The following is a 22,787-nucleotide window of genomic DNA, read 5'->3' as shown; positions in this document are numbered from 1 at the left end:
CCCACTGTAAGGGTGGTCTAAAGCTACAAATATACAGTACTATTCTAGTTCTTCCTGTTAGTAGCCCTTCATCACCTGCCTCACACATGTAACTGTCTATATATTCTAGTTAACCTCATCAGCTTCCTGCAGGAACTTCCAACTGGCAGTGAGGCAGATAATTTTAAATCCATGAACATAACTATTTAGGAGATGGTAGAGAGCCACTAATATTTCCATGCCAATAGGTGTAGCTTTCTTGCACAGAATTTGTTACGAATGCAGGCACATTTTGATTTAACTGGCTCTTCACATCTCCCTTCTAGCCTTTTTCAATTGGCTTCTGCCACTAGTCCTACCTAACCATTCCAATGCGAGTTGGAAAACTTCCTCATTAGAGTGACCTCAATTGCTATCATTTGGCCACTGTGCAATCCCAAATTCTCTGCAGTGGTGCCTCCTGAAATAGGGGGACAGATGCAAGACAAAACAGAGAAGTGTGAAACTTACATTTTCCACCTGTAGGTGTAGGTTCTTAGCCAGTAGGTCCAACATGGAGGTGGCTAGGGCTTTGCGTTTTTTGGACAGATTTTGCTTGACACCTTCAATGCTGACGTAGAAGGGACCGATGATGATGGAGCTTGGCAGAGTGTTGTCCAGCATCTCCTTTTCAGACAAGTGCAGGTTTACTATATTTCTCACATCCTGGGCAGAGGGGCATTGGGCTTGGTACTCTCTACAACCAGAAATATAATCAAAGACAAGCCAACCCATACCATACAGCGCATGAGAACACTCATCCCTACATGCCATATATACACATTCACATAGATGTCATTAGACCTTTGTCCAAAAGTTCAGGAGATGAAATTAATGACAGGTGCATTTATTATTAAAAACCCACAGATTTCTCTGAATTTACATATTTTAGAACCATAGAGTGAGATGCATTCCCTGCCTCTGAGAGCTTACAATCTAAGATAGAGATGACACCCCACAATAACCCAACTGACAACTGTTCAAGGAAGAGAGAATGGGTTTTAAAGCGCAATTTAAAGACTGGCGAGGACAGGAGGCCTGAAAAGAAGAAGGTGAAAGTAAATGAGGCAAAAGGATGACTGAGGTGTGGATGGGGGTTTTAGCAGTGGGAACAGGCAGGTTGAAACAAAGGGAAATGCTACTTCCTACACCATGTCATCAGCCTGAAAAGGCAGAGTTGCAGGAGGACAAACACGCTAACTAGATTGTCAAAAGGGGTGAGTAATTTTCTGACCAGTAAGATCAGAAGGGAATTTGACTGTTGTCAGGGGCAGACAGGAATGCCTACTGCTACCAACAATATACAGCATTCCACCAGTAACTATTTTGCCTTCCTCTGAAAGGATCAGTTATTGGCCACTATTGGAGGCTGGATTTGATGCACCAGTGTTCTGATTTGGTATGGCTAATCCCTTAGAATCATAGAATATCAGGTTTGGAAGGGACGTCAGGAGGTCATCTAGTCCAAACACCTGCTCAAAACAGGACCAATCTCCAACTAAATCATCCCAGCCAGGGCTTTGTCAAGCCGGGCCTTAAAAACCTCTAAGGAAGGCGATTCCACCACCTCCCTAGGTAACCCATTCCAGTGCTTCACCACCCTCCTAGTGAAAAAGTTTTTCATAATATCCAACCTAAACCTCCCCCACAGCAACTTGAGACCATTGCTCCGTGTTCTGTCATCTGCTAGTGCTACCAGTGAGAACAGTCTAGATCCATCCTCTTTGGAACCCGCTTTCAGGTAGTTGAAAGCAGCTATCAAATCCCCACTCATTCTTCGCTTCTGCAGACTAAATAATCCCAGTTCCCTCAGTCTCGCCTCATAAGTCATGTGCTCCAGCCCCCTAATCATTTTTGTTGCCCTTTGGCTGGACTCCAATTTTTTCACATCCTTCTTGTAGTGTGGGGCCCAAAACTGGACACAGTACTCCAAATGAGGCCTCATCAATGTCGAATAGAGGGAAATGATCACGTCCCTCGATCTGCTGGCAATGCTCCTATTTATACAGCCCAAAATGCCGTTAGTCTTCTTGGCAACAAGGGCACACTATTGGGATTCTTCTGTCCTACATGCAGGACTCGGCACTTGTCCTTGTTGAACCTCATCAGATTTCTTTTGGCCCAATCCTCTAATTTGTCTAGGTCCCTCTGTATCCTATCCCTACCCTCCAGCGTATCAACCACTCCTCCCAGTTTAGTGTCATCTGTAAACTTGCTGAGGGTGCAACCCACGCCATCCTCCAGATCATTAATGAAGATATTGAACAAAACCAGCCCCAGAACACTCTTGGAGCACTCCGCTTGATACCAGCTGCCAAATAGACATGGAGCCATTGATCACTGCCCGATGATCTAGCCAGCTTTCTATCCACCTTATAGTCCATTCATCCAGCCCATACTTCTTTAACTTGCTGGCAACAATACTGTGGGAGACCGTATCAAAAGCTTTTCTAAAGTCAAGGAATAACACATCCACTGCTTTCCCATCATCCACAGCGCCAGTTATCTCATCATAGAAGGCAATTAGGTTAGTCAGGCATGACTTGCCCTTGGTGAATCCATGCTGACTGTTCCTGATCACCTTTCCTCTCCTCTAAGTGCTTCAGAATTGATTCCTTGAGGATTTGCGCCATGATTTTTCCAGGGACTGAGGTGAGGCTGACTGACCTGTAGTTATCCTCCTTCTTCCCTTTTTTAAAGATGGGCACTACATTAGCCTTTTTCCAGTCATCTGGGACCTCCCCCAATCGCCATGAGTTTTCAAAGATAATGGCCAATGGCTCTGCAATCACATTCGCCAACTCCTTTAGCACCCTCGGATGCAGTGCATCTGGCCCCATGGACTTGTGTTCATCCAGCTTTTCTAAATAGTCCTGAACCACTTCTTTCTCCACAGAGGGCTGGTCACCTCCTCCCCATGCTGTGCTTCTCAGTGCAGTAGTCTGGGAGCTGACCTTATTCGTGAAGACAGAGGCAAAAAAAGCATTGAGTACATTAGCTTTTTCCACATCCTCTGTCACTAGGTTGCCTCCCCCATTCAGTAAGGAGCCCACACTTTCCCTGCCCTTCTTCTTGTTACTCTTAACATCCCTTGCTAGCTGCAACTCCAATTGTGATTTGGCCTTCCTGATTTCACTCCTGCATGCCTGAGCAATACTTTTATACTCCTCCCTGGTCATTTGTCCAAGCTTCCACTTCTTGTAAGCTTCTTTTTTGTGTTTAAGATCAGCAAGGATTTCACTGTTAAGCCAAACTGGTTGCCTACCATATTTACTATTCTTTCTACACATCGGGATGGTTTGTTCCTGCAACCTCAATAAGGTTTCTTTAAAATACAGCCAGCTCTCCTGGACTCCTTTCTCCCCCATGTTATTCTCCCAGGGGATCCTGCCCATCAGTCCCCTGAGGGAGTCAAAGTCTGCTTTTCTGAAGTCCAGGGTCCGTATTCTGCTGCTCTTCTTTCTTCCTTTTGTCAGGATCCTGAGCTCAACCATCTCATGGTCACTGCCTCCCAGGTTCCCATCCACTTTTGCTTCCCCTACTAATTCTTTCCTGTTTGTGAGCAGCAGGTCAAGAAGAGCTCTGCCCCTAGTTGGTTCCTCCAGCACTTGCACCAGGAAATTGTCCCCTACACTTTCCAAAAACTTCCTGGATTGTCTGTGCACCGCTGTATTGCTCTCCCAGCAGATATCAGGGTGATTGAAGTCCCTCATGAGAACCAGGGCGTTTGATCTAGTAACTTCTGTTAGTTGCCTGAAGAAAGCCTCGTCCACCTCATCCCCCTGGTCTGGTTGTCTATAGCAAACTCCCACCACGACATCACCCTTGTTGCTCACGCTTCTAAACTTAATCCGGAGACTCTCAGGTTTTTCTGCAGTTTCATACTGGAGCTCTGAGCAGTCATACTGCTCTCTTACATATAATGCAACTCCCCCACCTTTTCTGCCCTGCCTGTCCTTCCTGAACAGTTTATATCCATCCATGACAGTACTCCAGTCATGTGAGTTATCCCACCAAGTCTCTGTTATTCCAATCACATCATAATTCCTTGACTGTGCCAGGACTTCCAGTTCTCCCTGCTTGTTTCCTAGGCTTCTTGCATTTGTGTGTAGGCACTTAAGATAACTCGCTGATTGTCCTGCTTTCTCAGTGCTCTCTTGTGCTCTCCTGCTTGTGCTTCCTCCTGGTATCCCACTTCCCCTCTTACCTCAGGGCTTTGGTCTCCTTCCCCCGGTGAACCTAGTTTAAAGCCCTCCTCACTAGGTTAGCCAGCCTGCTTGCGAAGATGCTCTTCCCTCTCTTCATTAGGTGGAGCCCGTCTCTGCCTAGCAATCCTTCTTCTTGGAACACCATCCCATGGTCAAAGAATCCAAAGCCTTCTCTCTGACACCACATGCGTAGCCATTCGTTGATTTCCGTGATTTGATGGTCTCTATCTGGGCCTTTTCCTTCCACAGGGAGGATGGACAAGAACACCACTTGCACCTCAAACTCCTTTATCCTTCTTCCCAGAGCCACGTAGTCTGCAGTGATCCACTCAAGGTCATTCTTGGCAGTCTCGTTGGTGCCCACGTGGGGAAGCAGGAAGGGGTAGAAATCCGAGGGCTTGATGAGTCTCAGCAGTTTCTCTGTCACGTCGTGAATCCTAGCTCCTTGCAAGCAGCACACTTCTCGGTTTTCCCTGTCAGGACGGCAGATAGATGACTCAGTCCCTCTTAGGAGGGAGTCCCCGACCACCACCATCTGCCTCCTTCTCTGGGGAGTGGTGGTCGGGGACCCACATCCCTAGGACAGTGCATCTCATGCCTTCCAATCAGTGAAGTCTCCTTCTGCTCACTCCTTGTACCTGTTCACTGAAGTGCATGCCACACACTTTTGCGAGCACAGAACAGCGAATACATACACACACACTTAAGCAAGGATACATGAGATGGGGATGTACTGTAGTAATAAGTTTCTAAGGACATGTAAGTCAGGTCTGTGGTGTCTCCTCTTGATGTTACTTACTTTAGAAAGGAATTGATGTCATTATTATTCAGCTCTAACTGGTTCTCATACTGCTTGGCGTAGGCTTGGAGGGGGATCACTGCCTTGCAGATGGCAGATCGGATAGTGTTGCGCAGTTCTTCCACAGGGGGCTCGTGCAGGCCCACCGACTCCAGCAGTGGTGTGCCTCTAATAAACATGTTCTCCAGCACATACTGGAAGAGTGCAAAAGGAGAGGTCACTCAAAACAAGCAGGGATCACCCTGCCGCTTCTCGGTCTCCAGCAGGGGAACAGGTTTTACAGCGTGAAGAACTCACATTCTCCACAATGTATTGCTCTGTAAGATGGGTCATACAATCATCATCAGGAGGGAAGGTACCTCTAGAAGGTTATGTAGTCCATCCTTCTCCATTGCATCAGGAATTACTTCATTCATCCAACCCCAGCCCCAATAAAAAGATAAATATAGAGGAAAGATGGGAGGATCTTGGAAGACAAATATCCCTCTCAACAGCGAGATGAGGATATACTCCAAAGGGACTTTCCCTAACAGGTCTGAGGCCACTAGTCTACATGCTATTGCCATTCATGATTCCACCCTCATCAGCTGCCATACATTCTGGGTCTCTAGTCTATGTTATATTGCCACTTAGTCTCTGTCATATTAATATTTCCTCAGAGTAACGCACCGTCTCCAGTTGTGGTATGGTGTGGGTCGCCAGGATTCCCTTGTCGAACAGAGAAATGAGGGAGGTCTCGAAGTTCTCCAGAGGTGTGCTGAAGTGAACCCCACTGTTATCCAGAATAAGATCCACCACGAAGAGAGGATTCTTTCGTGGCCTGCAAAGGGAGGAGATGGGGTGTTACGTGGCTGTTTGCAGAAAGAATGGCACCCGCAACACTGCTATTGTGCTGTGTGTTTAAATCCCAACAGTGTAACTGACCAGCCATATGGCCTTATTCACTTCCCTAGGCTCTAAAATGGAACTAGTAGTGGTCACCTTCCTCCCTGGGGTGTTGAGAGAATTCATTAGCTAACATTAGTAAAGTGCATTGAAAATACTGAACCAGATCCTGGCCTCCAATAAGGCCTGCACTAACAGGACAGCTGGGGATTCGCCCAGCTCTATGCCTTCCTCCCCTGGCTCCAGGGTTTGTGCTGGAGACATGTCAAGAGAGAGGGATAGAATGAGTTGCTCTTCATCATAAGCACCACCATGAAACCCCAACTCAAATGCAAAGTGTCACTGTAAAAATCTATGGTAATTACGAATACAAAGAGATGGATATTCTTCCCTGCTCCCCTGTTCTCCCCCAAGCCTAATCTCCCATCTCTCCCCTCCTTACTTGTATGGGCTGTTGATGAGGTCCCCTCCCCATTCCATATCCTCCGAGCAATTCAGGACATTGCCGCAAGCATCCAGCAAAAGCTGAGTGAAGCTGACCAGGGAGTCCTGGACCAGGAAGCGCACAGAGTCTTGCAAGTTGAACTTGATGAGCTCCATCAGCTTATGTAGCTTGGACATCTGGTATACACCCCAGTTGGACTGATACAGATTGTACCACCCTTTACCAATCTCCCTCAGACTGCTCTTTACTGCTATCTTGAGAGTATTGATCCAGGTGTCCTTGAGAAACATCTGAACCTAGAACAAAGAAACATGCAGTGAAGAATTTATCCTCAGAGGACTGATGGGAAAACAATAGGGCAACTATTGACCACTGGCAGGGACCACTAGTGCCCAGTCCAATACCAATGTGCTATGAAACAAGTCCTGTCATCTCCGATCCATTTTGGTTGACCAATAACCCTCATATTTATGGATACATACCCAACATATTATATATCTAGTTCCTTAACAAAGGGTCATGAAAAGGCCTGCTGTTGAGAAAACATTAGAGCTGTGCTTCTCCATTTCACCTAAGCTTCTGCTTTCTATCCCTGTTGTTACAAATTAGACCAGAGGGGACCATTATGATCATCTTTTAGTCTGACATCTTCCATAACACAGGTCACAGAACTTCCCTGAAATACTTCCTCTTTGATCTAGGGTATGTCTTTTAGAGAAACATCCAGAGATGGAGAATCCACTACAACTTACCAAGGACAGAGTCCCTGCAGCTTGTAAGTATGGCTTACATTCTGTTTTCTGATATGTATGACTTTATATTTGGCCATCTTAAAATACATTGTTTGCTTGTGCCCAGTTTACCAAGTAATCCAGATTGCTCTGGATCAGTCCTCTTCATTATTTACCGCTCTCCTAGTCAGGGCCAGCTCCAGGGTTTTTGCCGCCCCAAGCAGGCCTCCCCCCCAAAAAAAGCCGCGATCGCGATCTGCGGCGGCAATTCGGCAGGAGGTCCTTCACTCCAAGCCGGAGTGAGGGACCCTCCGCCGAATTGCCGCCGAATAGCTGGACGTGCCACCCCCCTCCGGAGTGGCCGCCCCAAGCACCTGCTTGTTAAGCTGGTGCCTGGAGCCGGCCCTGCTCCTAGTTTCCAATTTACTATTCCCCATAGTTTTCTACAGAACAGTATCAGAAGCTGTATTTCATAGGGGTCCCCCATAAAACTCTCTGTAAAATATGACTGAGAAATGAGGGATGCACATTTGTCTTCTTTTGGAACTGATTAAAGTGATAGGAAGGTGCTAACTGAAGGGCAGCAGACTCCTGCAATGCTTTGATTCATTAAAATGCTACTAAGAGTCAAACTTGTTATATGGACTTCTGCTATTTGCGTGTAGAAATCAAATTTCAACAGTGCAAAGGGAGACAGCATTTTCTCATTGATAGAGTACAGGACTGAGGGTCAGGAGGGTTGGGGTCCTTATACAGTAACCCCTCACTTAACGTTGTAGCTATGTTCCTGAAAAATGCAACTTTAAGTGAAACGATGTTAAACATCCAATTTTCCCATAAGATTTAATGTAAATGCGGGGGGTTAGGTTCCAAGGAAATTTTTTGGGGGCAGACAAAAGGCATTATATTCTGTACAGTACTGTACTGTACTATGGTTGGGAAGTGCTCCTGGCTTACCCCACACAGGCACAGCCAGCTGCAGGCAAGGACATTAGGAAGCACCTTCGCAGCAGCAGAGGCAGCTTCCCCAGAGAAGAACAGGCGCCGACTTTGCCAGGAATGCTCCAGGCCCGCCTCTTCCTGTCCCCGCTCCACTCCAGGTCCACGTCTTTCCACCCCCACTCCACCTCCTCTCCGGAGCACGCCGCATCCCCGCTCCTTCCCTCCCACCCCCGAAAGTCCTAAGTGCCACCAAACAGCTGTTTGGAGGCGCTTAGGACTTTTTTTGGGGGGGAGGGAAGGAGCGAAGACGCGGCGCTTCCCCGCTCCTCCCCCTCCCTCCCAGCGCTATGCGCTTAGGACTTTCTGGGAGGGAGGGGGAGGAGTGGAGACACGGCCTTTCCCCGCTCCTCCCCCTCCCCTCCCAGCTGTTTGGCGGTGGGGGAAGCACTGGGAGGGAGGAGGAGGAGGTGGAGAAGAGGAACTTGTTCAATGCTCCCTTGTAAAGTTGCTGCTCTTCCACAGAATCTTACAAGCAGTGGACAGAGCAGGCCTCCAAACGACGTTATAAGGGAGCACTGCACAACTTTAAACGAGCATGTTCCCTAATTGAGCAGCGACATAACTTTGAAACAATGTTAAGCGGTAGGACGTTAAGTGAGGAGTCACTGTAAACACTCTGCCTATTAAAATGAAACACTCTTTTCCGGGCTGGTTCATATCCCAGATTGGGTGACCTTGGGCAAGTCTCTCAACTTCTCCCTGCCTCAGTTTCCCATGAGGATAAAGCAGCCTCGTACAGTGTATGAAAGTCCTCTGACGAAAGATATAAGAGATTTATAAGGTTTTATTGTTTTACTCTATGGTTGTTAGTAACTAAAGCTTTTTCACTAAATTGTGTGAAAAAAATCTAACAAAACTAATAAGAACTCAGAAAAATTCTGTTTTTTCATTATCCCTGTGGTTAAAGAAGTGAGGGGATCTTAAGAAAAATCAGTATTTTTAGTGGAATAAAAGCTCTGGTTTCTTATAACAATAAGGGGAGAAGGAACAACAATTTGGAAATCTACAATGCAGATTTTGCCCCATGTTTTTTAGAAAAGCTTTGTCCAGTTGCAATAAATCAATTATACAATTGCTAAGATCTGTCTGGCTTGGTCTGGTTGGTATATGCTAAGAGCCCTGTTGATTGTTCTGTATCTCCCCTCCCCTTAAGCGAATGTTCCCTCCCTGCCCTTCCTTACCTGGGTGAAGGTCTGCGTCTGGATCTGTTCAAACTCCTCTAGCCGGCCATACTTAGACAAGGTTGAATGAAACAGAGACATGGCTGCAGCTTTGTTGCACTCATCCCGCACCTGCGATAAGGCAAGGATGACTTCTGGCCTGGTCAGGAGCGAAACAAAAATAAAAGATGCCCGTTGCTCATCAAATGGATAGTCTGGGATCTTGACCAGCCCTGCCAGCAAAAGAAAGTGTGTCATTTTAAGAGGAAGAGCATTTGCAATCCCTTTTTAAGTTGGAACCAACATATGGCTTGATCCCATAACACTTTACTCATGTGAGTAGTCCTTACATACATAAGTAGTCCCAGCAGACACCAAGTGTTCTGCCTATTTGAAGCTGGATGAAAGGGCTGGTGTTGGCACCAAAGGTTTCACTTCCCCACTTTAGGGGACTTCATAACTAACAAACATCTGCCCTGTCCGTGCACAGAAATGGAGCCCTGACCCCAGGACAGTTCTGATGTTCTGACTCATAGGTCCTCCATCATGAGGTTCTTTTTGTTATGGCAGGAATGGCCCAGGGGTGGGGGCCATGTCCCACAATGGGACTGCGCAGAGGCTGCCACAAAGAAGAAATCAAGATTCTGAACATGAATGAAAATGAGAGGCCTCCTCGCTCCCAAACGTGGCCTTGAAACCTCCACTGTTTGCCCCCAGCATTCCAGCCACTGTTAATAAAGCTGGACTGTCCATGGAATGCCTCAGCTTGTGCAATCTCACTCAAAGTGCCAAGGACAAATTCTGTTCCCACATACATATATACAGTTTCCAAGGATCATTCATAACCTAACCCACTAATGTAAAGGAGTTCTCCATGCATGCATCTAATTTGGCTGTCTGCTGGTCCCCCAGAATAACTGGCAAACATACCACCTTGTACATCCTCTTGCATTATAAACCTGTGTGTCTGAAGGTCTCCCACAATAATGAAGAAATCATTTCACAGAAGGATCCTTGCAACCCAACTGGAGCACAACTTTCTTCGCCAGATCCCATACCTCTTTCTGGCACCTTCTCCTCCTCTTTCTCTGGCAGGGTGACATATGAAAACGTCTGGGGCTTGGATGTGATGACTCCATCAAAGATAATCTTGTTCATGGTGCGTTCATAGTCTAGGCTCACCTCCTTTTCCAGGCATTGCAGACAGTTCAACACACTGATGACGATTATAAAATGAATAAACAGTGACCACTCAGATCTGCACCAATCCTCAAAGCCTTATCCCCAATTTATTTCTCCTGGGTTCACTTACACTTAGGTTGCTCACTAAAAATATCTGAATTACATTAGCAGAGCTATGGAGGCCCAGGAACAGAACAGCAGATGATACTGCAGGTTTGAGGTTCATTGGCAGAGTGTGGGGCCACAGGACAAAATAGTGACGTTGCAAAGGTGTCCCACCCAGCTGGGTGGTATGTGAGTGTGAGAGAGGACCAGATTTGAAACCAGAACTAGCACTCCTGTCTCTCTCCTCCTTGCCCTCCAGTTGTTAAGCTGTCTCCGTACTAGTCTGTTCTGCTTGCACTGGTTGCAGCAAAGTGAAACTGACTAGCAGCTGATTAGGATCATCATATCTGAATCGCTGCTACAGAACAAAGTGGAAGGGAAATAAGGTTTGGACAGAGGGATGTGAGAAGAAAAGTATTACAAAGGGGGAAGAAAAACAACCTAAGGGTTGGAGAAAGCTGTGTGTGAATGCTAGGAATGCTTGAGGTATATGTGCCGTCTTCCCAAATGCCCCTCTGAATATTTACTGAAAGTATAAAATTCCTGATTTTCCTGATCATGAACTCCAGCTGCCATTATCCTATAATGTTATTGTCTTTCACTCCAAGCAGAGTACTTCTCTCTGGCTACATCTCTGTTCATAAACAGAGACCTTACTCTCCAGTCAAGGCTGCTAGACCACACAGCTCTTCACACCTCCACGTTTCTGAAGGGGGTCAATGCAGTTGTTCATTCCAAGGGACTGAAGGCAATACCACCACTGGTAGATGATGATTCAGCAAGCCCAGGGACTCTAAAACTTTTCCCTAGCCTAGGCTGTATCTCAGCAGAGAAACTGTCTCATTTCTAACCAGGTTACTCCTTTCCTTTTCTATTTGATTACACAAGATCCCTATGCATATTTTCTTTTAATTTGACGATCAGCCACAAAGGCAGCTGGCACCAGACAACTGGACAGCTCTCTGCTGACCACCAGGAAGCACTCTGCAGAGAGCTGGTCGTCCATAGCCTAATGTAGGGACCATTGACAATCTGTGCTCTGGAAGCTGTTTCCAGTGCCTGTAACTGAAAATGTGCAGCTCCTATGAAAGTTTCCATCTCTCGGCATTATCCTACTGTGACACTCTGTACCCAAAGCAACATCCTGGCGCTCCCATATTCACCAGTGTTATATAATTGCAACAAATCTTGTACAAAATATGTCATGTGAGGTGTCAATGGAAAAGTTATGGTTTGCTGAATATGATTATCCTATTTGTATGCAAGTATCATTTTTGTATCTGAAGTTAGAAATATTGACTTTATGCCAGTATTTCAAATGTGTTTGCTCCTGGTTAACACCCACAAGGTAGTTTACATCCAGTCTTGCCAGCACATTGTGGATAAACCATTCAAGGTGATGGCCCATCAAGAAATACAATAGGCCATAAAAGAAGCTTACTCCCACCTGATGAACTTTTCTGTGAATGTTCTAGCCAGAATATAGGTAATGGCCCCTGCCATGACTCATTGAAGTATGCAAGGGCATGTGACCAGCTCATGTGACACAGGACTCCATCTTGTGCCTATACTTTTCCACTAACTGTGCTGGGGGCTTTGTTTGGGACAATGAAGTTCCCTCCACAAGGCAGAAACTATAAAAGGGGGAAGTGACATCATCACTTGGCCTCACTCCCCCCACAACTCAACAGCTGGAACCTTAGGAACAAGGACTGAACTGAGGATGTGGTCCCAGGCTGAGGGATTTCTAGCCTGTGTATGGAAGATTGGTGGACTGTTTGTACCATCAGGGTGAGACACTTCTTGATTCAAATCCTATCTAGTGTATAGAACTTAGATTGCAATTTTATTTTATTTCTTAGGTAACCAACTTTGACCTGTATGCTATTTCTTAGATTTTTAAGTGATTATATCTTTCTGTAGTTAATAAATTTGTTTTATATTTTTTTACCTAAAATGGTGTGTTGTTTGAAGTCCAAAGGGAAATCTGCTCAAGAACAGGGGCTGGTGCAACGTCCTCTCCACATTGAAGGAGGCGCGTATGGGGTAATAAACGTACACTGGTCAGGCTTCTGACCAGGGCAAGACAGTACAGCTCTGGGGTCCTAGGCTGGGGAACTGTGGGGAACTGGCTGGAGCCTCTCTATTATTGGTTCATGGGTGACTGGTAAAAGCACTCATGTAACACAGCTGGGTGTGTCCCTGCCTGTGAATGTTTGTGTGAGAGCAGATCTGGAGGGATCTGCAGCTTGTGTGAGAGCAGCACAGTGTGAGAGGGAGCCCAGGTTGGTAAGACAAAGGTACCCCAGCGGTACCCCAGTTCCAGGTTGCACCCCAGGGAAGTCAGTCACACTATGCAGACATCCAGTACAGTACACTGAAAGCACAGCCATGATCTGAGTCTTTCAATGAGCCTCTTCTAGCCCCCAGGGAAGAATCAATGGGATACTCACCGTATCTCTTTTCTCAGGTGTGAAGTGCTCATTGCCAGCTGCTTCATTCTACCTAGGCTCTTCTCATCAATGCTCCTCAGCCCATCCACGGGCATGCAGTCCACATACAGATTGTACCGCAACAGTGCCTGTGTTTCCTTACGCAGGGTATTGGCAGAAACCACTCGCTGGGCAAATACATGGGGGTCTTCCGCAAGAAACAGCAGACGGACTCGTGGCACCCAGTACTGACATGGCATAAGAGGGGCTCTCCCTGGGAGGAAAGAAGGGAAGACATAAATAACACACACTGGGGTCCACAGTGAATGCAGAAATCAGATTCCCTATTTATTGTAGCCAATAGATTGAATATACAATCAAGGTCAGGCTGATGGGGTGGTGGCAGTACAAGAGGCTGCCAAATGAGGGATCAGAGTTCAGGTCTCAGTTGGCAGGGGATTGCAGTGCTGAAATGGCAGCATCCTTAACCCCTGCAAATGGTGAGTACTTCGAATATCCCCAAATTACCCACATTACCCCCGAATGGCATTGGTTCCAGAAAGAATCATGTCCAGCCCTCCAATGGTGGGGAAGGAGAGGGAAAAGTATTATCACAATGCAGGGCCCTGGTGGTGGAAAAGGAAGCAAACAGGGGTAAATGAACGTATCCCATCTCCTAATGAACCCTAGTCAGAACACACCTTCTGGAGTTACTCCTCCATTTAGAATAGGCCTCCCTTCTTCATCCCGTACCATTCCCCTCTTGTTTGTCTTATGTACCAAGTACAGTTTTGTCTCCTTGTCGTAATCCAGGACGCCAACGCTGACCCACTTATAGATCAACTCGTGGCTTTTGGGATCCTCTGATGAAAGATATAATCATTACAATTCACAAAAGTAAAATGCCTGCAAGCCACATGGAAACATTTTTTAAAACACCATTATAGAGGCTAAAACGATATGTAAACCACAAATAAAAAAACAACAACAGTAAGACAACAACAACAAAATCATCATGGCTAAACAGAGTAAATGAGGCAGTTAGAGACAAAAAGACATCTTTTAAACATTGGAAGTCAAATCCTACTGAGGAAAATCGAAAGGAACATAAACTCTGGCACGTCAAGGATAAATATATAATTAGGCAAGCCAAAAAAGAATTTGAAGAGCAACTAGCAAAAGGCACAAAAACTAACAGCAATTTTTTTTAAATACATCAAAAGCAGGAAGCCTGCCAAGCAACCAGTGCTAAAGGATCACTCAAGGAAGACAAGACCACTGAGGAGAAGCCAAATAACTTCTTTGTATCTGTATTCAATGCAGAAGATGTGAGGGAAATTCCCACACCCGAGCCATTCTTTTTAGGTGACAAATCTGAGGAACTGTCCCAGACTAAGGTGTCAATAGAGGAGGTTTTGGCACAAATTGATAAATTAAACAGTAATAAGTCACCAGGACCAGATGGGATTCATCCAAGAATTCTGAAGGAACTTAAAAGTTGAAATTGCAGAACTACTAGCTGTGATACATCACCTACCGCACCAGCCTCCGATTGGAGGATAGCTAATATAATGCTGATTTAAAAAAAAAAAAAAAAAAAGCTCCAGAGGGGATCCTGGCAATTACAGGCCTGTAAGACTAACTTCAGTACCAGGCAAATTGGTTGAAACTATAGTAAAGAACAAAATTATCAGAAGCACAGATGAACACGATGTGTTGGGGAAGAGTCAACATGGTTTTTGTAAAGGGAAATCGTGCCTCCCCAATCTATTAGAATTCTTTGAGGGAGTCAACATACATGTGGAAAAGGGTGTTCAGTATGATCAGTGGATACTGTGTATTTGGACTTTCAGAAAGCATTTGACAAGGTCCCTCACCAAAGGCTCTTAAGCAAAGTAAGCTGTCATGGGATAAGAGGGAAGGTTCTGTCATGGATCAGTTACTGGCTAAAAGACAGGAAACAAAGGGTAGGAATAAACGGTCAGTTTTCACAATGGAGAGAGATAAATACCAGGGCCCACAATGATATGTACTGGGACCAGTGCTCATCAATGTATTCATAAATGATCTGGAAGAGGGGTTAACTGAGGTTGCAAAGTTTGCAGATGATACAAAATCACTCAACAGCTAAGTCCAAAGTTGACAGAGAGGACTTACAAAGGGATCTCATAAAACTGGGTGACTGGGCAACAAAATGGTGAATGAAATTCAGCATTGATAAATACAAAGTAATGCACATTGGAAAACATAATCTCAACTATTCATGCAAAATGATGAGGTCTAAATGAGATGTAACCAGCAGAAAGAGAGCTTGGAGTCATTGTGGATTGGATAGTTCTCTGAAAAACACCTGCGCAATGTGCAGCGGCAATTAAAAAAACTAATGGAATGTTAGGAACTATTAGGAAAGGGATAGATAACAAGACAGAAAATATCACAATGCCACTATATAAAGCCACGGTACACACACATCTTGAATACTGTGTGCAGTTCTGGTTGCCCCATCTCAAAAAGGATATATTGGAATTGGAAGCAGCATAGTGAATGGAAACAAAAATGATTAGGGGTATGGAACAGCTTCCATGTGAGGAGAGATTAAAAAGACTGGGATTGTTCAACTTAGAAAAGAGATGACTAAGGGGGGATATGATAGAGGCCTATCAAATCATGAATGGTGAGGAGAAAGTGAAAAAGAAGTGTTATTTATCCGTTCACATAATACAAGATAACCATGTGAACCATCCATTCACATAACACAAGATAAACAGGTATCAGAGTGGTAGCCGTGTTAGTCTGAATCTGTAAAAAGCAACAGAGGGTCCTGTGGCACCTTTAAGACTAACAGAAGTATTGGGAGCATACTCCCAATACTTCTGTTAGTCTTAAAGATGCCACAGGACCCTCTGTTGCTTTTTACAAGATAAACACATAACCATGGGTCACCCAAGGAAGTACTTTTTCATACAACGCACAGTTAACCTGCGGAGCTCATTGTCAGGGAATGTTGTGACGGCCAAAAGTATAAGTGGGTTCAAAAAAGAATTAGATAAGTTCATGGCGGATAGGTCCATCAAGGCTATTAGCCAATATAGTCAGGGATACAGCCCATTGCTCTGGGTGTCCTAAATCTCTGAGTGCTAGGAGCTGGGACTGGATGACGGGAGATGTTTTACTCTATAAATTACCCTGTTCTGTTCATTCCTTCTCAAGCATTTGTCACTGGCCAATGGAACACAAGATCCTTGGCTAGATGGACCATTGGTCTGACCCAGTATGACTGTTCTTAGGCTCTTATGTTCTAAAAAGGGTTTAGTTGATTCTCAGGTATTTCCCAATCAAAATAACTGGGCTGAAGTTGCTCCTCTTCACTGTCATATGTCCCGTAAGGTCAACCTCAGTTGCTCTGAGCTGAAGATTTCTTTAAAAAATAAATAAATACATAAAATAAAGTGCCCAGCACAACAATGCAGAATAGTCATGCATGCAATTGCTTCCTGACATTTGCTCCATGTGTTCTTCCCGTCGTTTAAGTTCTGGAACAACAGGACTGGATAACACACACAGTGGCTCCGATTTTCAGAAGACCCTCAACTTGGCCTCCAGTTTTGCACCCACAGGTAAACACGGACATGTTTCATAGTATTTAGACTTCTAACTTATTGATTTGCAGGTCTGATCAGGGAATAAACATTTAAGTACTATAAAATTAGCCTGCAATTATTTCCAGGCACAGAAATGTGGTTGCAAAATCAGAAGCTATTTCTAAAAACAAGATCCAATGAATGCGTGGCAGATCTGAGAGCAGAACTCAGTTCTCCTGACTCCTAGTCCCCTCCTCTAACCACTAGAGCCTGTTACCCGAGTACTCACTCTCATTTAATCATCTCTGTGTTCCATTCATCAGCATTATATTCATCTAAGTTGGAAAGTTCCATTCCAAATGCTAACCATTCTATTGCAACGATCCTGTAAGTGTCATTAGCCCAATGTCACTGTGTAGAGCACCCAAACTATAGCTCAGCCATGCTTTACCGTGTCCCAGTTGATCATCTGTAGGTAAAAGTGCTTTTCCAGGAACTGGTTTTCTGTCTTGAGATCCTGGCTCCAACCCCAGCAAGAGCCACTCTTCTGGAGTCCGGCAGTCATACTCTTCATCGTCAAATATCTACATAGGCAAGACATTGTAAGCAATGGAAATGAATCCCTGCTTGGGGAAGAAGATAACAACATGGCATAGAAATTTATGAGAGGAAAAGAAACACGCACTCCCTGAATTTTATATAACGGGGGAAACAGCAAAGGTGCAGAAACTGCATAATGTGTTGCCTTATGAAAGACTTATTTCCAAAGGTGGCATCTAGACTAGTCCCTCTCTTCTAGATAGTAGAGATGGGGAGGAGACTCTCAACTGGAGAAGTCCCAGCAACCAATGCTGCCGACAGTTGCATTCAGAAGGAAATCTGAATTTGTGTAATAATGGTATTAAAGAAGCCTAAACCACTGTCTTTGGAACAGTCCTGCGAGATGCTGAGCACCTTCAAGTCCCATTGACTGTAATGAAAGTTGTGGGCACTCATTAACTTACAGGGGGTGCTCAGCACCGTGCAAGATTGACTCCGATGGATCCCAGCCCCCATGGCTTCTATTCTAAAATAGTCACCTGCTCATCTCTGTTTCTTACTAAATCATGTGCCCTGCTCTTTTCAGTGAGTCCCGAGAGCGTCAGTAGTAATGCACATGACAGTTCTGAAGCTGCTCGCTTACCTGCAGTGGGAGGTAGATGGGAAAGAGAGGATCTCTCTTTTGCTCAATGGCTGGCATATTGTCAGGGTCTTGGTGCCTGGGCATCAGCTGATTGGAATCTATCCCCTTTTTGGCTAAGAGCTGAGCAATATCTAGTTTGAGATATAGCCGTCTTCTCCTAGTTAGGCGTCAATGAGATTGAATGGTTATGCTTAATGAAGTTATATGAATTGTCATTATTCAATTGTCTTTCAGTCTGCTACAGGGAAGAACATCTGTGCTAATAACTACAGGTTCAATATGGCACCAATGCAGTAACAATTGGACACTACCCAGAAGGCAGAACAGACCAATGGAACTTTTAATACTTACTGAACAACATACTGTGGGTGGGATTTTCTAAAGCGCTCAGGGTTGGCCTAACTCTGCACCCACGACTTCAGTGGGAGTTTTACCATTGACCCCAGTGGGAGCCGGGTTAGGCCAAGGCTGAGCACTTTGAAAATTCCTTCCTAAGACATTTATTCTAGGGGATCATTCCTGCATTGTCAGAGGTGGGCTGGGTGATCTCAGAGGTCTTTCCCATCTCCAACATCTACAAAGCACAATAAGCTTAAGTCATTCTGTCAACATGTGATCCTCTCTCTACGCAGCCTAAGTCAACAGCGTTGTGCAGGTGGCAAGGGGTAAGGCTAAACCCTACAATAAAACACTGTCCCTCTTGAAACATTATCTACATAGCACTTCCGCATCTTCAGAGCGAAATTCAATATCTGGTACTTGTGTGGCTATTCGATGTATACAACAGCTATCACATTGTCCCCCTTCTTGAGGTTACCTCTCTATCTCAATCTTCCGAGGGCACTGTCCTGGCAACCCCTGAAAGGGAAGCTGCACCTTTGGCTTAAACGCTTGCAGTGGGAAGTCTGACTTGGCCAGGATCTCAGTGGTTGGTCCAATCACTTGTTTGTCCAGGTAAGATTCAATGTTCTCGGGAGTCTCAAATGTTGTGACTGACATCAAACAAAAAAACAAGCAAAGTCCTAAGTTCATAAAACAATGTATCTATGTTCACATGCACATTCAGACAGAAAAACTATGCCACCCCTTAGGGTGCACATGTGGACAATCTGCAAGAGGCAGAGCAACCGAACTACACGAGTGAGTGGAGGAGTCAAGCAGACCCTGAGTCAGGTTGTCCTGATGAGTGGAAGCCAACCTTGTTTTCTCCCTAGCTTTCTTTGTTTGTGTGCTTATACATGTTATTGTGTTTATATAATACCAAACCAACACTATGGGCTCAGTGACAGCAATAATGGGCATTAAGAATTACTATAAAGTATGTGGACTGCGGATAGGGCTTTAGACTGGGACTCAGGAGACCTGGGCAAAACCCTTAATCTACCCAGTACTTCAGCTCCCCATTCGTAGAATGGAGAAGATACTTTCCTACAGGGTTATCGTGAGGGTAAGATTCATTAATAACTGAGGTGCTCAGATACTATGGTGATGAGAGGCATATAAATCTAGACTGAGAGCAAGTCAGATAACCAGTAAATTCTGAAGGGCTTACTCATGTTTTATTCAGGCAAACCTCAAAAGGAGTCAGTCATTCAGTTCTCACTCAGGCAAAATTTCCATTCGCTTCAACCGGAATTTGTCTGATTAAGGCCTGAATACAAACTGACTAACAATCTCAGGACTTTGGCCTATTGTCTTCAGTGGGAAGTGTGCTCTAACCACAAGTAAAGATCTCCAAGGCTTTGACCCAAAGAAAATCATCATCTTAGATAACCTATAAATAAAACATAAATGTTTAGATGACTAAGTATACCATCATTAGCTGCAAATAAAAGAATTGCAAGAAGCTGGGAATTTGATGTTTTACCTGAAATAAGTAATTGGCTGCAAGATGTAAAGAGCATCATCTCCTTGGAGAGAGCCTAACACAGAGCTAAAAATAAGATAAAGGACTTTGAGGGAGTGTGGGATCTTTTCATCTCTTGCTTGAGAAACTTTCATACTGGTCAAGGAAAAACTTTGGATTTGGGGCCTTAAATTGGACACCTGGATGTGATTAAGGTTGTTAATGACTTTGGACCCAATCCTGCAACTTGCTCTGTGTACTTGGATCTTGGTGCCCATATAGAGCCCTACAGACATTAAAGCAATTATGCAGAGCAGTTTGCAGGATCGGGGCCTTTGAAACCAATTCTGTGAGGCACTGACCACCTGCAGCTTTCACTGAAAGCAAAATGCTGATGTCAATAATATTTCAGGATCAGAATCCTTGTAATACAAAAATACCAATCTAACATTCGCTTTTTATAAAAATAACATTTAGACTAATGGAGATCAATCCTAAACAGGCTGCTCTATATATTTAATCTCCTTTTTATTCATATAATTAATCAAATATTGTACAGAATCATGAATTGTCCATATCAATGTACAGGTTTATGATTTTTTTTGAAGATTTGCTTTTACTGAAGAGTCAATGAAAGCACAGAGGTTTGAACAGAATATCTTTAACCCTGCACAAATGTTGATTTGGTTTCTTCACAGAACTGCCCTGGTTTATATCTACTGTCAGTAAATGCTATTATTCCCATGGTGGCATTCCACTTCATTGAAATCTATGAAGCTATTCATTGCAGCACTTTGTGCATTATCAGTTATTTATGTCAATACGTAATGTGTCATCAGCATTTATACTTACAGCCTGATTTTTTCCCCATTAAATAAGTAGAGTATCATAAATAAAGATCCGTCTCCACTTGTTAGGGATGAGTCGGTCTTATCAAGATTCACTTGTGGATGAAGTCATTTCCTCTTACTCAGGACAATAAATAGCACATCTAAAGCACAGTAAGGTGGTATATGGCTTCCATCTCTCCCCAGCCTACAATCCAAATAACCAGACTGCGTCCTGTGGGTCTGCCAGGCTCTGGGGAAGGGAAAGATCCTTTCCTCTCATAGCCAGTCTCTATGGCCATACTCCAGCCTCCAGGACATGTGCACCATTTGCATGTGGGAAAGGAGTGGCAGATCCCTTTTTCCAATACACAAAGCTCCACTGCAGAGTGAGTGTGGAGCTGGACTCCAGAACATGCAAAATGGGGTGGGGAGGGAAGATGAGGGGAGGGTGTACATTTCCTGCCTGGCCAACTCCGGCACCTCCCTCAGCAGTAATGGACACATTCCACTGCTGTTGGTAACCTCTGTGCCTATGGAGTGGAGGTTGTGCTCCATATTCAAGCATAATGGACCTGTGAAGGACAGAGTGCCCAGAGTGACATTAATCTTGTTATTCTTCTCAGGGTACCCCATAGGTCTAGCTACAAGAGCTGCCTCCTAAGATTAGATATGGACCCAAATGCTCTGTGGGCATCACAGGGGCCAGATATACCCTGACAGTTGGTAAATCGCTTTTTGCTCATGAAGGAGATCATTCTACTGACCTGGGGGTTCACTTCACTCCACCATTCCCAAGTGATTCCATCACCTTGGGATCATCCCTGGCTTTGAGAACAGAATCACAGGAGTATTTCCAGTGTTCTTCTAGCCTAAAGTAATCAGCTGAAGCACTAATTTCCCAGCATGCCTACTGCTACCAACATTAACCCTTTAAGGCCCCATTTCCCAGCATGCCTACAGGCAGCGGCATTATTCTTTTCAGTGCATTTACCTTTTGGTGTGTGCTGCTCAAGATCAGCCTGTCTCAGTAAATCCTTGTACACACTGGGACCAGCGCACACATCCTGCAAATCCAGCACATAAGAATATCACCAGGGTGAGTCAGAGATAAGAGAGAGGGGCCACAGAAAGTAACAGAGAGAGAGGGTAGTAAGGGGATCCATAGAGAGTGTCATACAGGGAGAGGAAGAAAGAACCTTCAGTAAGGGCTTGAAGTACCAGAGTTAGAGAGGACATGCTGAAACAGAGTGCCATGGATACTGTAAGAAGCAAAGGGAGTATCTCCAGAAAGGGATAGGGCACATAGCACCACAAACACAGAGGCAGGGGATTGCTAAGAGAATGCAGCCTGAAACCAACCAGAGATCTCTAGAGAGAGGGCTAAAGAACAAGGAAGCCAGTTGGGCTATGCTTATTTACACCAACTGAAGATCCAACCTCATACATTTACTAGCGCATGGAGTTCTGTGCCCTGCCCACAATAACATGATAATAACCGTAACACTGTGACTGCATTGAGGGCCAGACCCCCCAGTAATTCAAGGAAATCATGATTTGTGATAGACAAAGCATTGCTGCTTTACCCCAGAAAAGTCAAATCCTATGAGGGCTCTGACCTAGGGGAACAGCTGCAGAATGGGAGACAGGATGCAGGACCCTGGCATTGTTGCCTGATCCCTGCCTTGCTCTGAGCAGCTTGGGTGAAGAGATGGACCAAGGGAGGAGCAGAGGGGGGGGAAATTATGGGCAAGAGAAAAGAGGACAAGAAAGCCAAGGAGTTCTGTGATTGGTAGGTGTCATTCTAAGCTGCCGTCCTATTTTCTGCATGAGAAAGCCTTGCAGATTATCTGCTTTTCACATGGATCCTTAGATCTAGGATGATCTGTGGATCTCCAATAGAAAAGATGAAGAAAGAGGAGGCTCTTTGCACTTACCCCCAAGAAAGCTGTGGCTCCTGGATAGAGCACATCAGAGTAAAATCCCTTTTGTTTAATCATTGGGTATTTCCTGTTGGTCCCCCTGTAGATGCTTTCTATTGGGCTTGAACTGGCTCCTGGGTTGGGGTCCAAGGCCTGAGCCTGGCTGTTGGAATGAGGAGAATAGGGGCTCCTCCCCAGCGAGTTTGTCAATTCTTTCTTTGTCTTATCCATCCCCTCCACCAGTCAGAGGAAAGGTGCTGTGAAGCAATCCTGGGCCGTATGGAAAGAAAACCAATTGATACCGTTAACACTGTGTTTCCACCGCTTGTAAAATACCTCTCAGCGTTTTTTTACATTGCTGGTTCGCTAAGTAGATGAGTGGGTAACGAGATGCACTTGACCGCCTGCCATGACTGATCCCACACTTTACTTTTATGGCCTGGTGGCCATCTGTCTCACCC

At 45.0% G+C, this 22,787-nt stretch overlaps 1 protein-coding gene across 1 annotated transcript in view; it reads right to left on the bottom strand.

Annotated features, from left to right (window-relative positions):
- Positions 1-22,419, bottom strand: part of DNAH1 (dynein axonemal heavy chain 1) — a 144,833-nt gene extending 122,414 nt beyond the window's left edge. The window contains exons 1-13 of the mRNA XM_065408329.1: positions 22,342-22,419; positions 21,399-21,471; positions 18,549-18,723; positions 17,732-17,888; positions 17,000-17,132; positions 13,669-13,830; positions 12,989-13,241; positions 10,307-10,464; positions 9,270-9,481; positions 6,353-6,651; positions 5,695-5,845; positions 5,026-5,219; positions 490-715 (exon numbers count right to left, since the gene is read on the bottom strand). Of these exons, the coding sequence (XP_065264401.1) occupies positions 490-715; positions 5,026-5,219; positions 5,695-5,845; positions 6,353-6,651; positions 9,270-9,481; positions 10,307-10,464; positions 12,989-13,241; positions 13,669-13,830; positions 17,000-17,132; positions 17,732-17,888; positions 18,549-18,723; positions 21,399-21,471; positions 22,342-22,404 (2,256 nt within the window). The 5' untranslated portion in view covers positions 22,405-22,419. The remainder of the gene's footprint in view (positions 1-489; positions 716-5,025; positions 5,220-5,694; positions 5,846-6,352; positions 6,652-9,269; positions 9,482-10,306; positions 10,465-12,988; positions 13,242-13,668; positions 13,831-16,999; positions 17,133-17,731; positions 17,889-18,548; positions 18,724-21,398; positions 21,472-22,341) is intronic.
- Positions 22,420-22,787: the final 368 nt, after the last annotated feature.

This window comes from Emys orbicularis, chromosome 7 (assembly GCF_028017835.1).
Source record: "Emys orbicularis isolate rEmyOrb1 chromosome 7, rEmyOrb1.hap1, whole genome shotgun sequence".
NCBI classification, from domain to species: domain Eukaryota; kingdom Metazoa; phylum Chordata; order Testudines; family Emydidae; genus Emys; species Emys orbicularis.
The sequence above is the reverse complement of the archived record's forward strand: the minus strand, read 5'-3'. Positions and strand labels throughout refer to the sequence as shown.